The sequence below is a fragment of the Delphinus delphis genome, chromosome 4, assembly GCF_949987515.2.
Source record: "Delphinus delphis chromosome 4, mDelDel1.2, whole genome shotgun sequence".
NCBI classification, from domain to species: Eukaryota; Metazoa; Chordata; class Mammalia; order Artiodactyla; family Delphinidae; genus Delphinus; species Delphinus delphis.
Window position 1 is genome coordinate 73,039,966 of NC_082686.1, and position 25,289 is coordinate 73,065,254.

The following is a 25,289-nucleotide window of genomic DNA, read 5'->3' on the forward strand; positions in this document are numbered from 1 at the left end:
GAGAAAACTTTGTGGAACGAATATTGAATGGTTCTGGCCCAAAGTCAAAAGGACTTGTGTGGAGTCACTAGAAGACACAACTGAATGAAAATTTTCCTTTGGTACAGGGTGTGGGAAATGCATGAGGAGCCATTTTATACATTCAGCATAAATGGGCATGACGTGAAACAAAGGCAAAACCATATTTCCTTCTCTTACAACATATCTCAAGAGAGTAAAATATAAAATCGTTGTGGTGACAGTGGAGCAAATATCATAAATAATATATCAGTTATAGAGAAGCTTGGCTACTAAGAGCCAAGAATCCTGGCTAAGGGGGATGAGAGGGGAGAGGAAAAGTGAATTAGAAACATTTTATTCACAGTCTTCTCCAGGTCCAGGTGGGAAGCTACAAAGCAGAGTAAATCCTAGAAGTGGCCTTGACCTGCTGTGAAACCTGACAGGCCATGGATACCCCAGGGCCAGAGTCATTCAATTACAACCAGGCTATACCCTTAGGCAGGCTCCTAGAACTTAGTCCTGGGAGGGCTCAAGGTTTAGCTCAAATATTCCACTTCTCTGTTGGCAGGTCTCTGTCGGAAGGTCTCACATGAACTCTGATGCAATTGGAGCATCTCTTTCACCTTTTGTCTCCCTGCCCCTCATATGATCTCATTTTTGTTTCAAAAGATACGTGCCTCCTCTCTATAACTCTTCTACAACCCTATCCCTATATATCAGAAATAGCAAATGGTAACCATGGTTCTCTCTGGCTGGTGGAATTACTGGCTTTCATATGCTTTTCTTCTTTGTGCTTTCCTGTGTTTTCCACTTTTTTTGAACATGAATTACTTCTATAATCACACACACAAAACAGTACAAAAGTACTTTTAAGTACTATAACTAAGGGTAACTGGAGCAATGAAAAAGAGAACTATTGTTTGTATGTTTTCAAAATAAATATTGCCGGCAACATCTTACATCTCAGCATGAGCAACTTAAAGTGTAGATGCTGCTTCTAAGCGACAATATCATTGATATGTGAGATACCTGTGATATAGCAACAATATGGTACTTGTACTAGGTACTGAATTTCTTCTAGATGTAGCACCCTGGGAAAGTTTATGATCAGCCAAATGTTGTTGGTTTTCAACTTGAATTAGACTTTCTTTGATCTTTATACCTGATATAAACTAAAAGACTCTCTATTTGTCCACAAAAATGAAATAAAGAAAATGAGATAACTTTCCACTTATTATCTGTGGTATCTGCAGAATTACAGACCTAAATATTAAAGAAAAGATGTCAAGGTGCCAGCAGCACCAGATTGAAGATGGCAGCCAGCAGGAGACTGCTGAAGGGGCTTGAAGACATCCTCAAATGTGAGATGAAAAAATTCCTTTACATCTAGGTTGATGAAGCTACTTTGTTGACCTAGCAAAGGCTTATGGTTCCTGACAGCCCTCCATATTGATACGGGGGCCTTCGGAATCGAAATCAGCTTTCCAGCAGACTACCCATTCAAGCTACCAAAGATCACATGTAAATCGAAGATCTATCACCCGGAACATGGATGAAAAGGGCAGGTCTGTCTGCTGGTCATTAGTGCTGAAAACTGGAAGCCAGCAACCAAAACCAACCAGATGAACCCCCCAGCACAAGGACAGTAAAAAATTCTCTAAGAACGTTGAAGAGTTTACAAAGAAATATGGGGAAAAGCGACCTATGGACTAAAATCTGCCACAACTGATTCCAGCGTGTGAGCAGAGACCCTGAGCAGTGCATTCAGATATCCCAAGAAGCAGGACTCTGTGGAAGATTGACATGGGCCACCGCCCAGCATCTGCTTGTGGCAGTTACTAATTTTCTACAATTTTCATAATCAAAAGTGGTCTAGGTAACCTGTAAAGATAGGATTAAAATTTTAAGATGTTCTAAGAAAAAGAAAAGAAAAGATGTCAATAAATGGTGTCAGTGGACATGAAAAATGTGGTTACCACTGTGTCATGGATCTAATAAGCGGTATAATGAAAAAAAAAAACAGAAAAGAAAACTGAACTGAATACTTGGCTTTAAATTAAAACCAGGGCATGGGCTTCCCTGGTGGTGCAGTGGTTAAGAATCTGCCTGCCAATGCAGGGGACATGAGTTCGAGCCCTGGTCCAGGAAGATCCCACATGCCACAGAGCAACTAAGCCCATGTACCACAACTACTGAGCCTGCGAGCCATAACTACTGAGCCCACGTGCCACAACTACTGAAGCCCACACACCTAGAGCCCGTGCTCTGCAAGAAGAGAAGCCATTGCAATGAGAAGTCCGCGCGCAGCAACAAAGACCCAACGCAGCCAAAAATAAAATAAATTTATTTTTAAAAAAATTATAACCGGGGCATATTTGAGGACCAAGTTTTATGATTCATCCCTATTTTCGTAGCAGGTTAAAACCCATTGACAATAAAAAAGTATCAAAGTTTCTTCACCCAAATATCTCCAAACAAATCACTAGAGATGTCCTCAGTAAAGTGGATATGTAAGATTAAGATCATTCTAGACTTTGGAGAGCTAAATTTTATGTTTCCTCCTGCCCTAATTCTTGGTAGAGGTGAGTCAATAAGAGGAAAACTCACTTCTGTCCCCAGGTCACAGTCCTGGTCTTCCTCTGCTTCTCCTCTTCTCTCAGACTTCTTCCTTATTTTATCCCCAGTGCTTCAGCCAAGCAAGGCCCAGGGCCCTCCTGAGGAGTGAAGGCTTGGACTGAGGACAAGCTCACTGCCATCTCCCATCATTTGTATCCAGGCAAAAGTGGGTGAAATGAGCATCAAGGGTAGTCTTGGGAAGGGTGTGAAGGATGGAGACAGAGGGAGAGTCAGCAAAGGGAAATTGGCTGCCTGAGAAGCATGTGGGAGGGAAAGGAGCAGTCCTCTTGGACGGGGAGAATTGCAGGAACGCTGTATGTACGTGTCTGTGTCCCAAGTTTGGTTTGCACTAGATGAGAGAGTGACCTCTTTTTCCCACAAAGAACACTTGTCCAAAATCAGCCAGGCACTTCGTTCTACGCTCTCCAGATCAGCTCAGGGCTCTCACTAACTTCGCGAGGCTGGTTCTGATCTGACCACTAGAGACTTATCATAAAGAGTCTGCCTTTCTCCTGGAGTCCAAGGACCTCAGCTCTCGGCCACACACAATCACATAGATATATAATTAATATATCTATGATAAACCCTCCTCAGATAATCAGTTCTTCAATTTGGTGGAAGAACCAACCAGACCATTTGGGTCCTGCAAATAAACTAACCCATGGAATCCTGGAATGTTCCCATTCTCGGCCACTTATTTTGTGCTGGAGACTTTCATATTCACCAAGTGTCCACTAGACTGAGTGCTAAACAAGTTCATAGGGGTAAGACCATGATAAAAACACACAGAAGAAATTCTTCTGGTGTTAAAACAAACTCTGTGAGGACAAAATGTACTTGGAGTTCGACTCCATCTCTTCTGTCTTCGTGGTGGGGTACTACAGTTCATCAGGAAAATAGTTTGAAATTTGCAAAATCTCCAAATCCTGCCTTGGGGAGTCTGTGCCTGTTGGCTTTCTCACAGCTTCTTTGTAACCATAGGATGGGTTTAATAACCACACTCCGGGTTGTACAACTATTATTATCCCCATCAGAGAAATGCAGTGCAGAAAAACAGATAATGCCACTTGCATTATTCTATTTGGCAGTCTACACTGCAGGACTCCTATAGTAGAGCTAGAAATTCCCCTCCACTTATCCAGTTTCCCAATTTAAAGTCCTAAGGGTATCCCTCTGCTCTGCACGACGTCCTAATGTAGCCATTTATCCCCTGGGCCATTTCCCTGGCCCACTCTGTCCCTGGACCAGAGATGTGCTTCCTCCCAACCCAGCACAGATGCTATGGGAGGCCTGGTACAGTGACCTGGGCTCAGCTGACCCCGCCACTCCATCTGTTCATGGGAACAGTGCTTCCTTTGTACCATTGTTTGGTTTTTTGTTTTTTGGTTGTTGTTTTTTTAAATTTTTCCTTCTCCCCTGTTTCAAACTCAGTCCCTCAGGGCCTCAGTTGAAGCCCATCCCTGCCCAAGCACATCCCCACACTACAACTTGTAATATTCCCTAAGCAGGCCATGGATATCTTTTCAAATAACCCTCCTGAAGTGGGAAGGTCCTGGGAAATCCAGTCACTTCCCCTCAACTGGAAGCACCAGCTTCTGGAAAATTCCACAGCTCTGGGCCCTGGCTAGTGGGAGAAAAGGGGAGGGGGTGAATTCGGTTGATGCCTAAATCTTTAGACCATCTGTTGGGTTCTTTTGAGTGAGTTAGGGTGAATCTCAATGAAGTGAAATTCTCAACCTGGAATAGTTATGACAACCTGAAGATCATCTCAGGCCAAATGTAGAGAAAAAAGGCAAAGTGTGTGTGTTCATCCCTTAGAGTTGTAAGGTGGGACCTTCCTTCAGACCCAGCAGACTTTCTTTAGGGGAGCCCTTCCTTGACCCTTTTAAGAAAATCACGGGCCTTCTGGTCATGATTGAAATCTCCCTATTTGAAGCATATTTGATGAACCAACTCTTTCGTTCACATATTTTTCTTTTAAAAGTTGAGTTTGTTTTCCTAAATTTTTGTTACTCTAACTACATCAAAGCATCCCAGTCCAAAGACATAGAATGTGCTAGGAAAGCAGACATTGGATCATTTAGGGCAAAATGTATATAAGACATGTTTACTTGAGAGTTCATGATACCAAAGATAAAAGGATTTCTGGCTGACAGGTCAACAGGCTTCTTTCCCTGGAGACTAGGGTCCCCTGTGGTCCCAAGATCCCCAGAGTGGTACCTGCAAGGCTGAGCCCTGAGATGCTAAGAGTCCCTAAGCTTTGCCCATCTCTCAAGTGGATATGGCTGTGGGAAGGGAATGTAAGAGACAATTTGAAGCCCCTGGACAGGCAGAATGGAGCTGTCCAGTGCCCCTCACGGCAGGGTGCAGAGATCCTGAGTCTTCAGGAGTTTGTCTGGTTAATGGCCATGTTCAGCTTCTGCTACAAAGGTCACTGATCCAGGTGAGGGAAGCTGAGAAACAAGTGACCAGAGCAACTACTCAGAGGGGAAAGAAGCCAGAATAGCAAAGTCCACAAGGACAGGGGTTTGATCTTGTACATCTCATCTTCCTGGTGCCTAGCAAAATGACTAGTCCTTGCGAAGTGCTCCGTAAACATTTGTTAAATTAATAAATTATTGATTTATGAGAACAGGTCAAAGATTTAGGCCTGGGGTGGGGGAGACAGAAGGAAGTCTAAGGGGATTAGTCAGAAACCTCAAGGGAATCTTGGTAAGTCTCAGAATCATTGACTCAACAGAGGAGGTCCCTTTACTCCAAGACCCAAGTCCAAATGCAGCTCCCACTATGGTTGTGACATACGGTATGAGCTTAGTGACACTTGAACCTTCTCATGTCAAATTAGATGGAGGCCTGAGGTAAGGTATTGCCACTGGGGAAACAGAGAAGGGATGAAATAGAAATTTAGGAGGCTGGATGGAGAATATTTGGAGACAGAGTATGTAGGTATTGAAGAAAAGTGACTCAAAGGTAAAAATAATATAAAGACAATATCTACTTCATGGGGTTACTGTAAGGAGTAGACGAATTAACACAGAGTCTCTGGAATAGTATTTGAGTGCCACTAGGTAGGTTTTTTGTTTGTTTGTTTGTTTTTTGCGGTACACAGGCCTCTCACTGTTGTGGCCTCTCCCGTTGTGGAGCACAGGCTCCAGACGCACAGGCTCAGTGGCCATGGCTCACGGGCCCAGCCGCTCCGCGGCATGTGGGATCTTCCCGGACCGGGGCACGAACCCGTGTCCCCTGCATTGGCAGGCGGACTCTCAACCACTGCGCCACCAGGGAAGGCCTGGGTAGGTTCTTAATAGAAAGAGCTTTCTCCTCCTCCTCATCCCTCTCTATTTTCATTAAAGTTCAGACTATCCCACCTGAAAACCTCAGAGTGCCCACCCCAAGGAGGCTCTGCCAGCTGTGTCTTTATGTGAATGTCATGATTGAAGGCCATGGACACACCCGTGTCTCTACCGATCCCCACTGAACAGATAGAAATAAAAGTGTCTTCTCTCCAGGGCTGCGTCAGGAAAACCCCGAAAGCCGTTCTCTCACAGTCAGAATGTTTTCTTTGTTCCTCTGAGATAGAACCAACATCTCTGTAAAGGACAAAGAGGCAGCTTGACTCATAAGCCGAGCAGACGCTATGGGCTGAGTGATGGCTACACGGGGTAGCTGGAGCTGAACCCCTGAGACTTCAGTATTTGTTGTGGTATATACTATGATGAGGTGCGGGGGACCTTTTTAAAAACCGAATACGTGTATTTCTGAACGTCAGATTCACATGCAGCCTCAGACCTCTCCAAACACACTCATCCTAAGCTCTCCTGATGTGTCCTCAGGGCCCCCAGAGAATGGAAAAGGACCAGACATGTCTGGCCACATTTCTGATTCTTTCCCTCCAAATATTTTCATGCCCTCACTTATTCAACAAACATTTACCAAGCTCCTACTTTGTGCCAGGCACCATGCTGGAAGCTGGAGCTTCAAAGAAATAAGGCCACATCCCTTCCCACGTACAGCCCTGTAGGGAAGAGAGACAAACCACACACTAGAACACTGGGGGATGTGTTAGAGAGAGATTTTGCAAACGGTCCTGGGAGCACAGAGGAGGCCACAGAGCCCAACCAGTGTTTCAGTGTTCCTGGAGGACCATCAAGAGTTGACCATGTGAAGAGGGCAGGGAGGCCTTCCAGGTAAGGGAGCCGCAAGCAGGATGGCCAAAGGCAAGCAAGACAATGACTCAGTGGTTCTCACCTCCCTGCACATTGAAATCATTGGCAGAGCTTTTCTTTTCTTTTTTTTATTGAAGTATAGTTGATTTACAATGTTGTGTTAGTTTGTGGTGTACAGCAAAGTGATTCAGATATAGATATATATATTCTTTTCTATTATGGTTTATTACAGGATATCGAATAGAGTTCCCTGTGCTACACAGTAGGACCTTGTTGTTTATCTATTTTATATATGGTAGTTTGTATCTGGTAATCTCAAACTCCTAATTTATTCCTCCCCTGCTTTCCCCTTTGGTAACATAAGTTTGTTTTCTATGTTGGCAGAGCTTTTAACAGTTACTGATGCCTAGGCCCTCACACAGATCTATTAAGTCAGAATCTTTGGAGATAGGGCCCAGGAATCAGTCTTATTAAAAGCACCCCAGGTATATGTGACCAGAGTTAAGGACCACTGGACTAAGGAAGAGTCACTAACACAAGATATTTGGGGGAAAAAAGCACAAAAGAATACTATTTCACTCCATCAATAATTCTAAAATAGAGGCTCTTAGACCCCATGCAAAGCATGCAAGACCAAGGGATGCACTGATGTATTCTCGAGTCAGTAACAGATCTACTATATAGCCTCCACCCAAATCCAGGAACCAATGAAATCTGTGGTTCTCAGTCACCTCCTCTCCCCTACACCCACTTGCTCCCTCCAGGAGATGTAGCCCATGGAAAACCACTTGCCATTCTTAATGGAGTATGCTGTGGCTCTCAAATCCAATAATACTCTCTTCATCGCTGTAATGAGGACTTACTTGTATTTCAGAAAACTTAAAAGGAGGCTCCAAGGCCAAACACAAAACTCTAGACACGGTACAACAATACCACTTTTGACAAAGTACATAATAAATCAATAAATCAAATGGTCATTTTCTTAAAGACTTAGATGGAGACATAGAAATCCTGTTCTTCAAATTGGGGCATGTCCCATTGTAAGAGGGACTACCTTGGACCAAGAGACTGGCCAATAGCTCCCATTCACGAGAAGGTGAATTCAGAAGTGGTTACGAATCCCAGTTCAGCCACTCGCTGCACCATGTTGGGCAAGTCCTAACCTGTGAGCAAGTTCTCTGCTCCACAAAATGGATATAATTATATCTACCTTGCATGGTTGCTCTTGGCTTGAAGGAGATAATATATGTAGAGTACCCAGCATAACAAGTGTCTAGTACCCGAGAGCTGGCTCATCAGTCAGTGAAAACTCTCTATTTATTCTACCATCACTTTATTATCGGAAACTGTGTTACAGGAGCGAAAGTAACACAGAGATAGAAGGATGGGCCAGGTCATGGTTCTCCTGCTGCCACCCTCTCCCTCCCTCTTATCTTCTCACTCGAGGCAGCACGTGGCACCTGAGACTCGAAGTCTGCAGGCTGCTCCTGCCTCTCGGGGGTGATGGTTCAGCCCCTCTACCCAGATGAAGACAGCATGTGAGAGCCTGGAGTCTGGCTCTCTCCCTCTGTCACCTGGGCCCCAGCCCAAATGTGATGCTCCATCACCTCCTATTTACTGACCTCTCTCACCAGCATTGGGAAACTGCCCTTCACTCCTGCACACTCAGTTGGACTTCATTAAAGAAATTTCTCTCCCAGAAGGTATGTTCATGGAAATTATGTCGAATCAAGCAGGGACTCCAGACATCCTCTCTCAAGTTCCTACCCTTTTTGTGCCATGGACCCACTGACAACTCAGCAAAAATGTCCATAAATGCGTAAAACAAAACAGGATCGCAAAAGCATTCAATTTTATTGAAATGGGGTTCTGTCAACCTCCCATGGAGACCCATGGATTCCATATTACAAACACCTGATAGTCAAACCCTGGATTGAAAGCTCAGGAAACTCTCCAAAGTCACCCAGCTAAGAGGTAAGAGAGCCGAGGCAAGAACCCCATCACCCTGTTCCGGAACCCGAGCTCTGTCCACCAATCTATTTATTATCTTAGAAAATTAAAAAAATCAAAACAGAGCTCTTACTGCTTCTGCATTAAAAAATCCTGAATTAAAAAAAAAATCCTGAATTTTGGTCCCATTGGAAGGCTTGGAGGTGGCCCTGCCAGCCCCATATATCTTCATAAGAACTGGCCTCAGTCTATATTGGATTACAAAACTGGACAAAGATTGTTTCCCAGCAAACATCTGGAAAAGCTTAAAGCCACAATAAGTTGACTGAGGTAACTGGTAGCAGATGTCCCAGCTCCTGGAATTTGTTGGATGACAGTGTTGGATGATGGACTAGATGCACGGGTTCAATTCCTCTGCTTTCAGGTGGCCTTTGTCAAGGAGTCTGGAACACTAGTTTCTGAGCCTGATGCAGAAAACTCAGCCCTCCTGCTTGCCTCAGCATTTCTCAGGAATTAGTAAGCAGTTGGTATCATCCTTCTCTGCTGAGAAGGTTGGAAGGTATTAAACCCCTGGCCAATCTCTCAGTGAACCCTTTCACCCCTTTCTATTGCTGGGCCAATAGAATATAATGGTTAAAAGTATGGGTTTGGAGTTACACGTTAGGATTTAAATCCTCACTTCATCACTTTAGAAAAGTTGCATGACCACATCTTCCCACCTCAGTTTTTTCATCCCTCTAATGGGACTAGTACTAATGCCTGCCTTGCAGGGTATGTAACAATTAGAGCTAATATATGGAAAACACCTATATAGGACCTGGTGTTGCAGTGTTAAATAGTCAGGAGCTATGATTACAATTAGTCCTAGGTTGAACCCTGCCCCTTCCCCACTCTGTCCCTAAATAAATGAAGCAGGTGTTAAGGCAGGTGTCATTAGCAGAGTGACTGTGTTCAAGGAAACCCATTTACCATGATCAGAGCAGAATTGTTGAGTTTCTCCAACAGATCTCAGCAAGATAAGTGACTTGACCACAGTCACACAAAGAGAAAACCCCACATCTTCTTACCACCAGATCTACATACCTCCCTGAATCTGGTTGCCTCCCCTCTGCATCCCCTCCTGTTTCTATGGGCCCAGAACCCTTGCTCCTCTCAAAAGCCAGCCTCTCCACCTGTGCTCTGGATCCCACTCCCTCTCTCCTGCTCAGGATTGCTCTTGCAGTCTCCACCCGCCTCTCCTACAGAATCAATATTCCTCCTCTACTGGATCAGCCCCATGTGCATGCCCTGAGCATCTTCCTCAACCTCCATGTCTCCTGTCAGCTACTAAACTCATTTCTCTATTTTCCTTCAACTTCAAAACTGAGTTGCTGTTTCCAATTCCCTTCCTCAACACACTCAAATTGGACTTCTATTCCCATTATCCACAGAGACTACTATTGTCAAGGTCACCAGTGACCTCCATTTGCTAAATCCAGGGGCCGCTTCTTCATTATCTTCTTTGAACTTTCAGCAAAAGTTGATTATTTCCTCCTTCTTAAAACATTTTCCTCCCTTGGCTCTGTGATAGCCCACTGTCCTCTTTTACTTATGTCTCCTTTACTGGCTCATTCTCCTCTAGTCAGTCTCTCTAAGTTAGAGCATAGTAAGGGTCTGTCCTGAGCATCCTTTTCTCCCATTACTGTGTGCTCTCCCTTTGTAACCCCATCGAGTACCATGACTTTGAAGACCATCTCCTTCTGGGATCCCCAACCCCCGGGTCTCGGACCGTTACCGGTCTGCAGCCTGTTAGGAACCGGGCCGCACAGCAGGAGGTGAGCAGTGGGTGAGTGAGCAAAGCTTCATCTGCCGCTCCCCATCACTCCCCATCGCTCCCCCCCGCTCCCCCTTGCTCTCCACCGCTCCCCATTGCTCCCCACCACTCCCCACCGTTCCCCATCGCTCCCCACCACTCCCCATCGCTCCCCCTCGCTCCCCACCACTCCCCACCGTTCCCCATAGCTCCCCACCACTCCCCATCACTCATATTACTGCCTGAACCATCCCCCCAACCTCCCGTCCGTGGAAAACTTGTCTTCCAGGAAACTGGTCCCTGGTGCCAAAAGGGTTGGGGACCGCTGATCTATGTGCTTATGATTCCAAAATCTCTGCCTCCAGCCCTGACTTTTCCCCAAATCTTGACTTGACTATCCAACTGCCATCTTCACATTTCCACATGGGTGTCTAACAGGCAACTCAAATATAATTTATCCATGAAAGAATTTGAGTTTTCCTCCCAAACTTGCTCCTTCCTCAGGCTTCCTAGTTTTAGTCATTAGCGTGAGCATTCACCCAGTTGTTCAACCTATAAATCTAGGAGTCAGTCTTGATTCCCTTTTTTCTTCATTATCTATATTCAATATATCAGCAAATCTTGTCCACTTTATCTCCAAAGCATATTCCAAATTCATCTACTTCTCTCCATTTTCATCACAGTCACTGTGGTCCAAGCCACCATTACCTGAATGACTGCAATAGCTTCCCAGCTGATCCATCTGGAACCATTCTACAGTCCACACTTGACAGGGAAGACTGAATAATCTTGTCACATTCTTGTAGAATGTACAAGTACATGGCTTCCCATTGTACTTGAAATAAAACCTAAATTCCTCAAAGCACGATGTAACATGGCTTCTGCCTACCTCTCCAAACTCACTTTGAATCACTTTCCTCCTCATCTCTCCACTCCAGCCACACTGGTCTTTCTGTCCCTTGAAAACCTGAAATCTATTCCCACCCTAGGACATTTGCACTGGCTGTTTGTTCTTCCTGGAATGCTTTTCCCCCTGATCCTTGAATGACTGTTTCCTTTCCATCATTAACATCTCACTGAAATGACCCTTCCTGACCACAAAACTGAAGTAGCCCACCCAGTCACTCCCTATCACATCACCCTGTTCTCTCATATATGTTTTCCTCTCTGTGTGTCTGACTCTGTTCTGGTTGGTAAGTCCCACAAGGGCTAGGACCTTGTCTTTCTTCTTCACCATTACATCTGCAGGACTTAGAACAGTGCCTGAACATGGCAGTGCTTGATATCTGTTGTCGAAAGAGTGAATGAATGGATAAATGAGTTAGTAACGGAGCTAGGACAAGAACCCAGGCCTCCCGCCTTCCAGTTCCGTGTTCCTCCCCCATGCCATGTCAAGTTGTAGTTTTCACCAGTTTGATTGCTTTCTTGCTGTTCAGCAGATGCTTGGCATCCTTCAACTCTCAGCTGGTTCCAGATCCTAGTGATAAACTAAACGGCCACAAAGGAGCAGGAAGGAGAGGAAAGAGGGCATCTGAATAAATCATGAAGTATGTGGTCATCCCCCAAAATAATGAGAATTAAGCACTCAATCATCCAGTGACATTTAGTAAACACTTATTACCTACCAGGCATTAGGCAATTTACCAGGGACGAAAAGACAAACCTACTCTGAAGGATCTGACAGTCTCCAGGAGGAGATGGTGGCCCTAGTGGTGATGCTTGACATGGTGTGATGGGCCTGAGACCAAAGTAACACGTGCTGTGGAAACACAAAGTAGAGAGTGATGAACACTGCATGGAGTGGGCAAGAATTCAGGGAGACAACCAGAGAGTGGAACTTTTGAACTGAGTCTTAAAGAGTGAATACCTGCTATTGAAAACTCATAGTCTGGGTTTTCACATGAAAACTACAGTTGTGTTTCCCCTTCATTATACTTGACAAAAGAAAAATCACTTTAGAAAGGCATACAGGATGACTCTGGTAGTTGAAAGAACCACGTATTAATAAACAGAGAAATTTCCATCTGGTAAACTTTTTTATTTTTTTTAAGATGGGATAGTTCTCTATTTCTTGCTACAAAAAGTCCACAAAAACAATTTCATCTTCCCTGAGGGTCTTACGGTGAAACCACTGAGGCAATTACCTACATGATGAAAGATCACCCAACTAAAGAACTACTTCCCTAGAAAACCACAGGCCATCCTCTTGAAGAAATGTGCTGTCATGTAAAAACAACGTTTTACAGCAAGTAAAAGAATGAAGTACATCTATGTGAATTGATATCAAGAGATACATTATTACATAAAGACAAGAAAGCTTCAGTACACTGGATATAGTTGCTATTATTGTTATTATGTTGGGATCTGTCTAGGACTATGGAGAAGAATAAGTGCAAATGTAACAATCTCTGAGGTGTGGGATTATGAGACACACTTTCTGAGGCCTACATTTTGGTACTATTTTAATTGTTTACAACAAATTGCACTCTTTTGGAATTTAAACATAAAGACTTGTTTAGAACACAATTCTGATTGGTTTTATAATGCTTAAGAACTTGTGCTTGTCTCTACATTCCAGAAACATATAAAAAGAGGATTTCCCTAAATTATATCGTTTGCTAACACCTGCAGAAAAAAATAAACTGAGACCCAGAAAGATAATGTGATTTTTCTCACACTATGACTCCTAGACTAGTACCTTCAGCTCCACAGTTCTTGATTTCATGCTGAGGATTCAAATATATAAATATATCAATCTTAACTTACACATTTGGAAATTTAGCAATATTGCTTTGTGGGAAACTGTGCAACAATTTATTGTAATAGTTACAGAAAACAATTCAAATAGAAGTCTCTTGAATATTACCTCTAGTCCTTGTGCATATCTTAGAATACTCAGTAAATTCTTTGAATAGATAGGTCCCTTCCATTCAGTTTATAAGTAGTTACTGAGCACTTACGATGTGTTCTAGCCACTAGGGGTACAGCAGTAAGAAAATGAGACAAATTCTCTGTACTTGTGGAGCTTAGATCCCAGTGGGGAAAACACCATAAGCAAGAAAAAAACATAAATAAAGGATATAATTTCAGGTAAAGATATAGTAAGGATATAATGAACCAAGTAAAATGATAGTGACAAGAGTGCTATTTTTGAAAGGTCAGGAAGGCCCTTAAAGGAAGGACATTAGATCAGAGACCTGGACGAAGGAGGGAGCCGCGCAGAGTTCTGAGGGGAAAGCATTACAGGAGTACAGTCAGAGTCAGTACCCTGAACAGGAAGAAGAATTCCTTCTTTTCCTGAAAAGGTAAAGAACATCCCAAAGAAAGAGCTCTCAAAGTTTGGTATGTTAAGGTTTCACTCTTGCTGCTGTTGTTATAAGATTTAAAGGTCTAGTGCTGTAAATTTCTCTCTATTGCTTACAAATTTGAGAATGAATTTTATTTAGGAATATAAGTCTGGTACAAAAGTAGTGTCTTATCTATGTGTCACCTTCTGCCAGTGTGGTGTATATATATATATATATATATATATATATATATATATATACACACACACAATGGAATATTACTCAGCCATAACAAAGAATGAAATACTGCCATTTGCAGCAACATGGATGGACCCAGAGATGATCATACTAAGTGAAGTAAGTCAGAAAGAGAAAGACAAATACCATATGATATCACTTATATGTGGAATCTAAAATACCAATTTATCTACAAAACAGAAATAGGGGCTTCCCTGGTGGCGCAGTGGTTGAGAGTCCGCCTGCCGATGCAGGGGACATGGGTTCGTTCCCCGGTCCGGGAAGATCCCACGTGCTGTGGAGCAGCTAGGCCCGTGAGCCATGGCCGCTGAGCCTGCACGTCCGGAGCCTGTGCTCCGCAACGGGAGAGGCCACAACAGTGAGAGGCCCGCGTACCGCAAAAAAAAAAAAAAAAAAAAACAGAAATAGACTCACAGACATAGAGAACAGACTTGTGGTTGCCAAGGAGTAGGGGAGGTGGGGGGAGGGAAGGATTGGGAGTTCAGGATTAGCAGATGCAAACTATTATATACAGGATGGATAAACAAAAAGGTCCGGGGCTTCCCTGGTGGCACAGTGGTTGAGAGTCCGCCTGCTGATGCTGGGGACGCAGGTTCGTGCCCCGGTCCGGGAGGATCCCACGTGCAGCGGAGCGGCCGGGCCCGTGAGCCATGGCCGCTGAGCCTGCGCGTCCGGAGCCTGTGCTCCGCAACGGGAGAGGCCACAACAGTGAGAGGCCCGCGTACCGGAAAAAAAAAAAAAAAAAAAAAGTCCTACTGTATAGCAGGGGAAACTATATTCAATATCCATGATAAACCATAATGGAAAAGAATATGAAAAAGAATATATATTTTTATAACTGAGCCAATTTGCTGTACAGCAGAAATTAACACAACATTGTAAATCAACTATACTTCAATAAAATAAAATTAAAAAAACCTTCTGCCTATCACAAAGGCACAGAATCCAACGCCTAAGAGTCTTTCCAAAGCTGTTCATTCCACAGAGAGAGACGAGGCCCAACCAAAAGTGCCCCTGGGCTTAAATCTGCTCCGCGTCCCCACTCCCACCCCAAGCAGAACGGGCTGCCTAGAATACGTAGCTGGGAGAGTCATCCCAGACTCAAGAGAGAGGAGCTGCAGAAGACACCTTTGGTGTTCTCAGCTTTTAGCCCCTACAGACCCAACTCTGGCGGGGACAAAAATGACAGTCTGTCCTTCACAGTGGGGAGACTGAAGCTCAGAGAAGTGGGTGGCTTGCCCAGGATCACACAGAAAGCCAACCCTGTTTGCTAACCTTCTCTCTGTTGCCTGCGTCATGTTCCAGGCCAGGGACCACATGGGTGGAATTCAGGCTCCATTTTCAGGAAATGCGACTGTTGCTTTTTCATTTACACAAAAATGAAAAATAAATAACAGATGTTTGAACACATGTTGCAACTCATCTTACTGGAACTTAACAGTGCATTCTGACTGAGAAAGTTAAATTAGAAAATCCACACAGCAAAAAAGATGTTTTGAATGAAATGCACTTTGTCTTTCTCTCTCTCTCTCACACACACACACAAACAATATCTCGTTTCTTCTTCAGGGAGCAGCTGTGAAGGAAACTGGGGGAGGGAGATGAACATAACATCCCATCTTTGTGTTTCATACAGAGCGAAGCTTTTAGGCCAGCCTTCCTGAATTGGAGGGGGTGTGGCATGCATTAAAATTAAACATCAATGACCTGAGAAGCTTATAAAATAGCTTGGGAGAAGCCAGTCACCAAGAGAAGGCATCTCGAATTGGATGATTTTGCGTGTGGAAACTGCTTTCATCTTGATAAAAAAGGTATGTACTGTGGTATTAATTTTCATTTATGATAAATAATGCTTAAAATAGAGACAGTCTTGAGTTTTCATTGCCCCTTTTCAGCTAAAAATTGTAACTAACAAAACTGAGGGCCTTTGGCCAGTTGCTTTGCAGACTTGGTCTCATTTTTCCATAAACAACCTTACAAAGGAGATACTGTTAGTGCCATTTTTCAGACGAGGAAACTGAAGTTCAGATATCCTAAGCAACAGGCTTAAGGTAAGACCACCAACAAATGCCAGAACTGGGGTGCCAACGCAGTGCTGACTCACCTCAAAGTCTTCTGCTGGCACTACGCACCCCCCTCTATACTATATGAGACAATGAGGAATTGTTCCATACACCAATACTGTGATAGATGAATTCTCAGGGGGTTGTTATCCACTGTGCATTACAGTACAATTGACTGAAAAGTGAATTGGAATGCACTATGAATAGAAAATGCATTTAATATTAATAGAATTAATTATTATTAAATTAAAGTAATAGAAAATACAAAAATGTTTTCTTCAGAAGATATGTTTTCTTGTTAGATTCGATAGCGAAATGGTTTTTAAGACCCATTTACTTGTGGAAATGTATTTTTTTTTTTTGGTCACGTGAAATCTAAAAGCCTAGTCCTTAATATTCTGCAGCTCCTTGAGACCAGGCACCAGGTCCAGGCTAACATGCAGGTGTGTAGACTCTTAGGAAACCTGACCTAAGTTCTGGCTTCACCGCTTGTCAGGAAGTAACCTCACTGGGTACACAGAGAATTGTCAGCACAGGACACTTCCAGTTAGAGTGTTGTGAAGATTCAATGCACATATAAAATACTGAAGCCAGGGCTCCTCCCTGGAGAAGCTCAGTGAGTGTGAGCAGTGGTCCACGAGTCAATTCTGGCCCCGTGTGGATGCACCATAACCTTAGTAGAATTATTTTTTAATTATTTAATATTTAGTTAAAATAATATTTAAATTATATCTTTTTTTTAAGTATTTAAACTCTCCTCGTTAGGACAGTCTTCCCATTAGTATTAGGAGACAATGCAAAAATAAGTCGTGCATACCCAAGTTCATAGATATATGTTAATAACATGATTTACCCTCAGAAGGTGCTCAATAAGCACTGGGTGAAGGAGAATGCAAGGGGTACTGCAAAAAAATGATGGATGTTATCGACTCTTCCTCTCACAAAAAGTTTTCATCATAGGAATGAAAGTACTGCAATAAAGAGGCATCTTTGGAAGGGTAGCAGGCAAGGGGAATTAGTTTTGCTCTGAAATCCTCCTACAGAGCTAAAGAATATGTTTCAGCCCACAATAGAACATTCTGTAACGAGATATTTGTCAGAGTAAGACGACGAACTGACTTTTGGTGGGACTGTCACGTGGTGCCATGAGATTTATCAGGTACAGAGGTGGGTGTTTATTGAAGCCACCGAAGGTGAGCACAGACGGAAGCATGGCTCAGGGGTGGGACAGAATGGAGAAGTGGAGATGGGGCCCGAGTCCCAGCGCTCTGCCCCTTCTGGGCCTCAACTTTCCCATCTGTACGCCTGAGGGGTGGGGTTGGATAAATGACCTCTAAGGTCCTGTCCTGTTTGGGGGAGGGGGTGCCTGTAGAATGTGTGGCCATCCTCTGGGCTTAGAATTCCTGGGCAAGGCACTGAGCTTGGAGCCTACTAGGGGCCCAAAGCAGAACTTCAGTGGTTCCAAGAACCTCTTGGAAAGAAATGCAAATTTTTGTGGATTTAGGCTGGACTTTGGCATCCATCATCCCCCAAAAGGTTAAAAGACAAGTGTTGTTTACCTGGTGGTAGGGGCTGACAGGAAGTGGAGCCTCAGAGACTAAGGAAAGGGCCCCACAGCAGACGTGCTCAAGGCAGGGACTCAGGGACCACCCTTCCTCCCCCCAACCTCACATCAGCTTTTACTCATTAGGTAACTGTTCTTTTGAAAAACGGGCAACAAAACTTCCAGAAGAAAAGCTATTGATTATTAAAGGTTATTTGGAGGTTTAGAGATTCATAAGAAAGTGGTTATAATTATTCCTGTTATGACACATCCTTTTAAATATTCAGATCTGAGAACATCTTGCTTGCATTGATTCAGTCCTCTTCATCACAGGCAGAAAGGCAAAGCAAAGCATTGGAAATAGCTCCCATGCAGCTACAGGCAAGGAGTCACAAGGAGGAGAACAGACTGAGAGCAAGTCAGTGAAAGAAGCAGGGAGCAGCCCAGGCTCCTACCCTGTGAACAGCGCTGCAGCCCTCACCCCAGCCCACTGCCCCTCCTCAAAGAAGCTTCCAAGCCCAAGGGTGCTGGGCTCAAATGCTCTTTGCCCAATTACAAGTCAGCTACTGGTCCTTCTCTGGTTAAATGTACAGCATCTATGAAAAATACCCTCAACAGCATGTCAAAGGAAGGAAGGAAGGAAGGAAGGAAGGAAGGGAGGAAGGGAGGGAGGGAGGGAGGGAGGAAGAAAGAAAAAGAAATTCAGGAAACACAATATTTTGCTTCTGCTTTTCATAATAATAACTAGCATTTATTGAGCATTTTCTCTGTCAGACACTGCTCTAAATGCTCTCCTTATATTTTCTCATTTAATTCTCATGAAACTTCATGAGGTTGGTATGATTATTATTCCCACTTAATAGCCAAGGAAACTAAAGCATCCATTGGACACTATTATACTTAGTATGTGCAGAGCCAGAATTCAAATCCAGTCAGGATGACCCTGGAGTCCCCAGCACGCTGCTCCCTGTTAAAGTTCCCAGGTCTAGGGCTTCCCTGGTGGCTCAGTGGTTGAGAGTCCGCCTGCCGATGCAGGGGACACGGGTTCGTGCCCCGGTCCGGGAAGATCCCACATGCCGCGGAGCCGCTGAGCCTGCGCGTCTGGAGCCTGTGCTCCACAACGGGAGAGGCCACAGCAGTGAGAGGCCCGCGTACCACCAAAAAAAAAAAAAAAAAGTTCCCAGGCCTACTCTTGGGTTGGTAAACAGCCAAGCAGATGGGGGCAGGGTGGGGAAGTGGAGTCAGGGAGGCATTTCTTTGATGAATCTCACAGGGCACTAAATGTAGTGAATGGTTTGTTTTTGTTTTTTTCTCTCATGGTTCACTTGATGGCTTCACTCTACCCCTTTGCCTACCCATCCCCAACACACACACATTGTTTCTGTTCATACAATGAGTACCTACTGCACCTGGCACTGTGAGGTTCTGTGGGTGAGTCCAGGGAGAATCAAAAACGATGCCCGTCCTTGAAAAATGCATAATTAGGTGTGTAGGGTCAGGGGGAGCTGGAAAAATAAATGCAACAAACTCTAATACCAGGCAGAATGTGTTCTAATGGTGGCACAAAAGCTTCTAGAGAGGCTCACAGGGGTGGAGGGCCTCACAGTGACACTGATGACTGAGGTGGCCCTGGGGGATGAGGGGCTCAGATGGGCTGAGTGGGAGGCTGCGCACGGAGGGACCGGCCAGCCCAGAACTTTTCCTCTGGGGACTCTGTCCCCTCAGGAGACTCCGAGTGCCTCCAGCTGCTTTGTTCTCCCCACTCCAGGTCCACCTCCAGCCACCCAGCTCCAAGATGGTCCCAGCTCTGCTGCTGCTGCTTCCTGCCCTGGCTGGACTCTTAGGAGCAGCTGAGGGACAAGCTTTCCATCTCGGGAAATGCCCAAATCCTCCAGTGCAGGAGAACTTTGACGTGAATAAGGTGCGGTAAAAGGCTAACCTCCCGCTTGTTTTGCTGTCTCCTGTTTGCATAAGCATCCTACCAGGTTCGTTTTTATTTTTCTGCTTTAATGGCCACAGCAAGCCTTGGGGTAGGTACTTATCTTACTGGGAGCTCCCCCAAAGCAGACCCTGAGACAAGAACTGGGGAGCAGAGATGTTTTAGAAGATGATCCCAGGAAGCCTGAGTGGGCATGTGGGGAAACAGACAGAGAAGGCAGGAAAGCAGTAAAGCGTGAGTTCATGAGCAGGTTACTCTGTGAACAATGGGGTTCAATCCTGCTGGGGATCCTCTGAGGAAATATGTAGAATGTGCCTCAGGTTGTCCCACGGACAGATGTAGGTGGGCAGTGGGAGCTCCCATGGCACTGGCCAAGCCAGTGGCAGAGAAGGAGACCCAGGGGCTCCAGGTGGGAAGCTGGCAGTGTGTATGGGAAGCCCGCTGTGATGGAGGTGAGCCCAGAGGTGGGCTGAAAGGACATGGGACAGGGCATTGACAGCAGCTGCTGCAGAAGTATTATCCTCACTCTGCAGCTGAAGAAGCTGAACGTCAGAGAGCTTGCAACCCACTCAGTTAACACAGCCGGTAAATGCAGAGTAGGATTCGAAACTAGCCAGGAGTGCAGGACCCCCACAGGTTACGCAAACAGAGCCCAGGAGAGGACAGCACTCCCCCAAGGGGCTTTCTTGTTACCTGCACTAAAAAGATATTGATAGAATCAACTCCCCATTTATGGTAAGGATTGTCTTTTCACCTTATTGATGTGTCTTTTGAGCACAAAACTTTTTAATATTAATGATGTCCAATTTATCTATTTTTTCTTTTGTTGCTTGTGCTTTTTGGTGGCCTATCTAAAAAAATTTGCCTAGTCTAAGGTTATAAAGATTTACTCCTATATTTACTTCTAAGTGATTTACAGTTGTAGTTCTTACATTTAAGTCTTTGATTCATTTTAAGTTAAATTTTGTATATCATGTGATATAGGAGTCAAACTTCTTTCTTTGGCATGAGGATATCCAGTTGTTCCAGGACGGTTTGTTAAGAAGACTATTCTTCACCATTGAATAGTCTTGACACCCTTGTTGAAAATCAATTGACCATAGGTGTTGAATTGATTGATTTTTGGACCCTCAATTCTATTCTATTGATCTATATATCTATCCTTATAGATATATAGAATTGATTTTTGGACCCTCAATTCTATTCTATTGATCTATATATCTATCCTTATACCAGCACAGTATAGTCTTGATTACTGTAGCTTTGTAGTAAGTTTTGATGGCAGAATATATGAGTTCTTCAACTTTGTTCTTCTGGCTATTCTGGGCCCTTTGTATTTCCGTATAAATTTTAGGCTCATTTTGTCAATTTCTGCAAAGAAGCAAGTTGGAATTTTGATAGAGACTGTATTAAATCTGTTGGTCCATTTGGAGAGTATTACCATCTTAACAATTTTAAGTCTTCCTATCCATGAACATAGGATGTCTTTCCATTTACTTAGGTCTCCTTTAATTTATTTCAACAATGTTTTGTAGTTTTCAGAGTATGTTTTATGCTTCTTTGGTTACATTTTTTCATAAGAATTTGATTCTTTTGATGCTACTATAAATGGAATTTTCTTAAATTAATTTGCAGATTGGTCATTGTAAGTATAGAAATACATTTTATTTCTATATATTAATTCTTGTATCTTTAACCTTGCTGAATTCATTTGTTAGTTCTAATAATTCATTTGTTGTGTGTGTATGTGTGTGTATTCCTTAGGATTTTCTATATATAAAACCCTGTCATCTGGAAATGGAGATAGTTTTACTTCTTCCTTTTCATAATTATCTTTAAACATTGCATTCTCCTCATAGAGATAGAGAAACGGAGACCCCCAAAGACAAAAAGACTTTCACAAAAATATTATGAGATCATGAGGGAACATGACATGAAAAGCAATCTTCCACCTCTGAGTTTCTTCCTTTCTGGAAAATCGTGTGTCCTCGTTTTTAATTATGGAGCATTAAAGTCACCTTAACAATAATAGAACTATTTTAAATGCATTGTATATAATGGAGATTTTCTGAGAATGCCTATGAAACCAGCTGACATTTAAACTTATTCTTCAGTGCTTTAAATGCCTGTTAAGTTCAGTGACTTTAATTGAAAGATGTCCTTTAACAAATGAGTGGAAAATTTATGCCCTAAATGTGGGTAGATATTTTAGCAGAGAGCCAGGTGACCGAAGCAATACTGCTACCTATTTGCAGTATGCTCTCATTTCAAATTCTGACTTTTTTGAAGGTGACTGCATCTCCTTGATTTTGTTTTGTTGAGTAATACATTTTTAAATTTCTGAAATAATTTCAGTCAATATTTTGACTAGGTAAATATATTCACATGGTTCAAAATTCTAAAGATGCAAAAGGACATACATCCTTTCCACCCCTATATCCCAGCCTGTTTTCCTCCCCAGTAGCAACCAGTAAAAACAGCTTATGGTGTATCTTTTGGGAGATAATATGTACATATATAAAAAAGCACATACATAACTGCAGTAGGAAGAATGATGTCCATGCCATATTCCCCAGAATCTGCAAATTGTTTCTTTACATGGAAAAGGGGATTTTGAAGATGTGATTAAAGTAATGGAGCTTGAGATGGCAAGAGTATACTGCATTATCAGGTGGGTCCAATCTAATCATTAGAAGCAAAGAACCTTACCCAGCTGTGGTCAGAGAGATGTGATGATGGAAGAAGAGTGAAAGAGATGCAGTGTGAGAGGGATTTGACCTGCTTTTGCTGCCTCTGAACATGGAAGAAGGGATTCACAAACCAAGGAATGCAAACGGCCTCTAGAACCTGGAAAGGGCAAGAAGACAGATTCTCCGCTAGAGCCTCTGGAAAGGAATGTAGCACTGCCAGCACTTTGATTTTAACCCAGTGAGACCCGTGTCAGACTTCTGATGTACAAAACTATGAGACCATAAATTTGTGGTGTTTTAAATTTGTGTTAATTTGTTACAGCAGCAATAGAGAACTGATATAATAACCTTTTCCCCCATTTTTACATAAAAGTTAGTTGAATATATACACTATTTTGCACCTGGCTCTTTTTCCATTAAATGTATCTTGGAGATAATTACATATAGCTCTTTTAAAAGAGGGTGTATAACATTCCATTGTATGGATGTACCATCATTTATTTACCCAGTTCTCTACTAATGCTCACTTAGGCCATTTCCTGTCTTTTATTATTACAAATAGGACTGCAATGAATAACCTTATGCATACATCATTTCTTAATTTCAGGAAGATACCTTCTCAGAGGTGAAATTGTTGGGCCAGAGTATATGTAGTTTTAGTTTTGCTAGATATTGCCAAGTTGCCCTCATGAAGGCTGTAGATTAGAGCAGTCTCTATGCCCAGCAATGTATGGAGGCAGGAGTGTGCCTCTCTCCCCTCACCCTCACCGGTGCAGTTGCTCACTCCCTTTAAAGATGACTCTGTGCACCAAAATTATGGACAGAGAGCAAGCCCTCAGGGGAGGAATGATACAGGTCTTCTAAATCTTGACCACCTTCCAAAAGCCTTTGTGACCAACTCCCTGTGTGGGGTTATATGAGGAGAATTTAACCAACTCTGGAGACCCAGCTCCCCACAGTAAACACATCTGACTTTGCACACAATTCAAAGACGTCTTGGAGAATCATAAAATATTTGAGCTGGCACCTTACATCATCTAAACCAACCCCTTCCTTTTACGGAGTTTAGAATTTCAGATAGGTTTTGACTGAAGGGGACACTGAAAGCATAGCTAAATAAAAAGCACTTTAGGAATGGACTGTGGCATTCAACCAATGCCCACACATCCGATTCACTTATTACCATTTGAGTCAATATCTTGCTCAGTGGCTGCTGGGAACAATGCAGCCCATTTTGCCTGGTTACCCCAGGAAAGGGCTCTGCTCTGAAAGACAACAATGGGGAAGAGTTTGCAGGTCCCCAGAGAGCCACAGGGTTTGCTGTGCTTGTCGTTGTCTCTGCAGTATCTTGGAAGATGGTATGAAATTGAGAAGATCCCAGTGAGCTTTGAGAAGGGAAGTTGCATCCAAGCCAACTACTCGCTAATGGAAAACGGAAACATCAAAGTGATAAACAAGGAGCTGAGGTGAGAGGCTGTGCTTTCAAAGGCAACGCACGTCCAGGAGGGAGCCCTGCAGAGACTGTCCTGGGGTGACTGGTGTCCTTGCCGTCTAGTGTGGGGAGGATGCAGACATTGCTGGGTCTGGGCTGCCTGCTCAGGACAGGTCCTGAGAGGAAAGCTTTTGGCAGGCAGGATGGTAGGGACTAGAAGTCACTCATTCATTTCCATGACCACTTGCTGAGCACCTTATTGTGTCCCACACCCTGTGAGAGGTCCTAGGGACTCAATGGTAACACAAACTGCAAGGTTCCTGCTCTCATTGCAAAACAGACCCTCTGGTAGCAAAGGACAGCAAAGGACCCTCTTGTCTGACCTCCAAACCAAGAGAGAAGCACTTTCTATATCGTCTGCTGATTGAGGGCATCCAGCATAGCCTGAATCCTTCCAGAAACTGGGAGCTCAACATCTTCCATGACAATTTATCCCATCTCCAGACGGCTTTAACTCTTAGAAAACTCCTTTTCTTATTAAGCAAGAATCAGATACATAGTCACACTCTAGGTTGTGTGAACAGGAGAACCTCCAGAAAGATATTTTTCTATTACTTCTAACAGACTGATGTTTGATCCCAAAATTCATACTTTAGAAAGCAAATATAAACTTAAAAAGAAACCTAGGAAGAACTCCTACCTACCTGCCATCAACAAAGATAAGAGTAACAATAAACAACGGTAACTAATATTAATTAAGCATTTCCTATATGCAAGGCACTGTTCTGTATGTGTATGTATATATACATGTGTGTACATATACATCTATTTATGTATGTACACGTAAATGAGCATAGATATTCATTTAATCCCCGTAGCAACCTGAGGTTGGTACTATTATTAACCCTCTTTTTATGGATGAGGAAAATGAGGTACAGAGAGGTAAAGTAATTTGCCCAAGGGTCACACAGCTTATAAGTGATGAAGTTGAGATTCAACACCAGGGAGAAGTGAAATGGGGAAGAGACCAGAAGATATATGAAAGAGGCGGGGCATGGATGGTTGCCATTCCTGTTTCCTAAGTTGTCTAAGAACTGTGTTCAACTGCAAGAAAACAACTACCACCCAGCCTGGAAGTTACTCGGGCTCAGAGAGGCTTTGCATGGCCATCCTATTACCCATTAAGCTTCCTGTGAGCCACAGTACAGTGGGCTGACTCTCTGACCCCGCATAAACCAAAGAAATAAAGTAAGAATCTTGAGCAACTCTAAAGAAAAATCCCACTCATTTCAGAGCCCAGTAAGGGCTACAGGAATTGAGATGCAGAGCCCCAGAAGGTCTCACAGGAATTTTATAGGTCCCAAAGTAACAATGACTTTATTTGAAATATTTTGTCCCATTCTAAGGTCAAGAGTCAATGACACAGATCCCAAAACCCATCAGATGCCCCCAGCTCTCCTTCTGAGTTGGCCAGGAATCCTCTTTAACTGTACCCAGAGTATTAGGTCACTCTGCCTCTAGGGTCACTTCTACTTAAGAGCAAAGGCATATGG

General features: G+C 43.4%; 1 protein-coding gene and 1 pseudogene across 2 annotated transcripts in view; both read left to right on the forward strand.

Annotated features, from left to right (window-relative positions):
- The window catches only part of APOD (apolipoprotein D), an 88,820-nt gene that overhangs the window by 56,602 nt on the left and 6,929 nt on the right, over nt 1-25,289 (forward strand). For both annotated transcript variants that reach the window (XM_060010909.1, XM_060010907.1), the window contains exons 2-4: nt 15,706-15,880; nt 19,444-19,596; nt 23,649-23,770. In XM_060010909.1, the coding sequence (XP_059866892.1) occupies nt 15,839-15,880; nt 19,444-19,596; nt 23,649-23,770 (317 nt within the window). In that variant the 5' untranslated portion in view covers nt 15,706-15,838. The remainder of the gene's footprint in view (nt 1-15,705; nt 15,881-19,443; nt 19,597-23,648; nt 23,771-25,289) is intronic.
- Nucleotides 1,313-2,216, forward strand: LOC132424128 (ubiquitin-conjugating enzyme E2 L3-like; annotated as a pseudogene).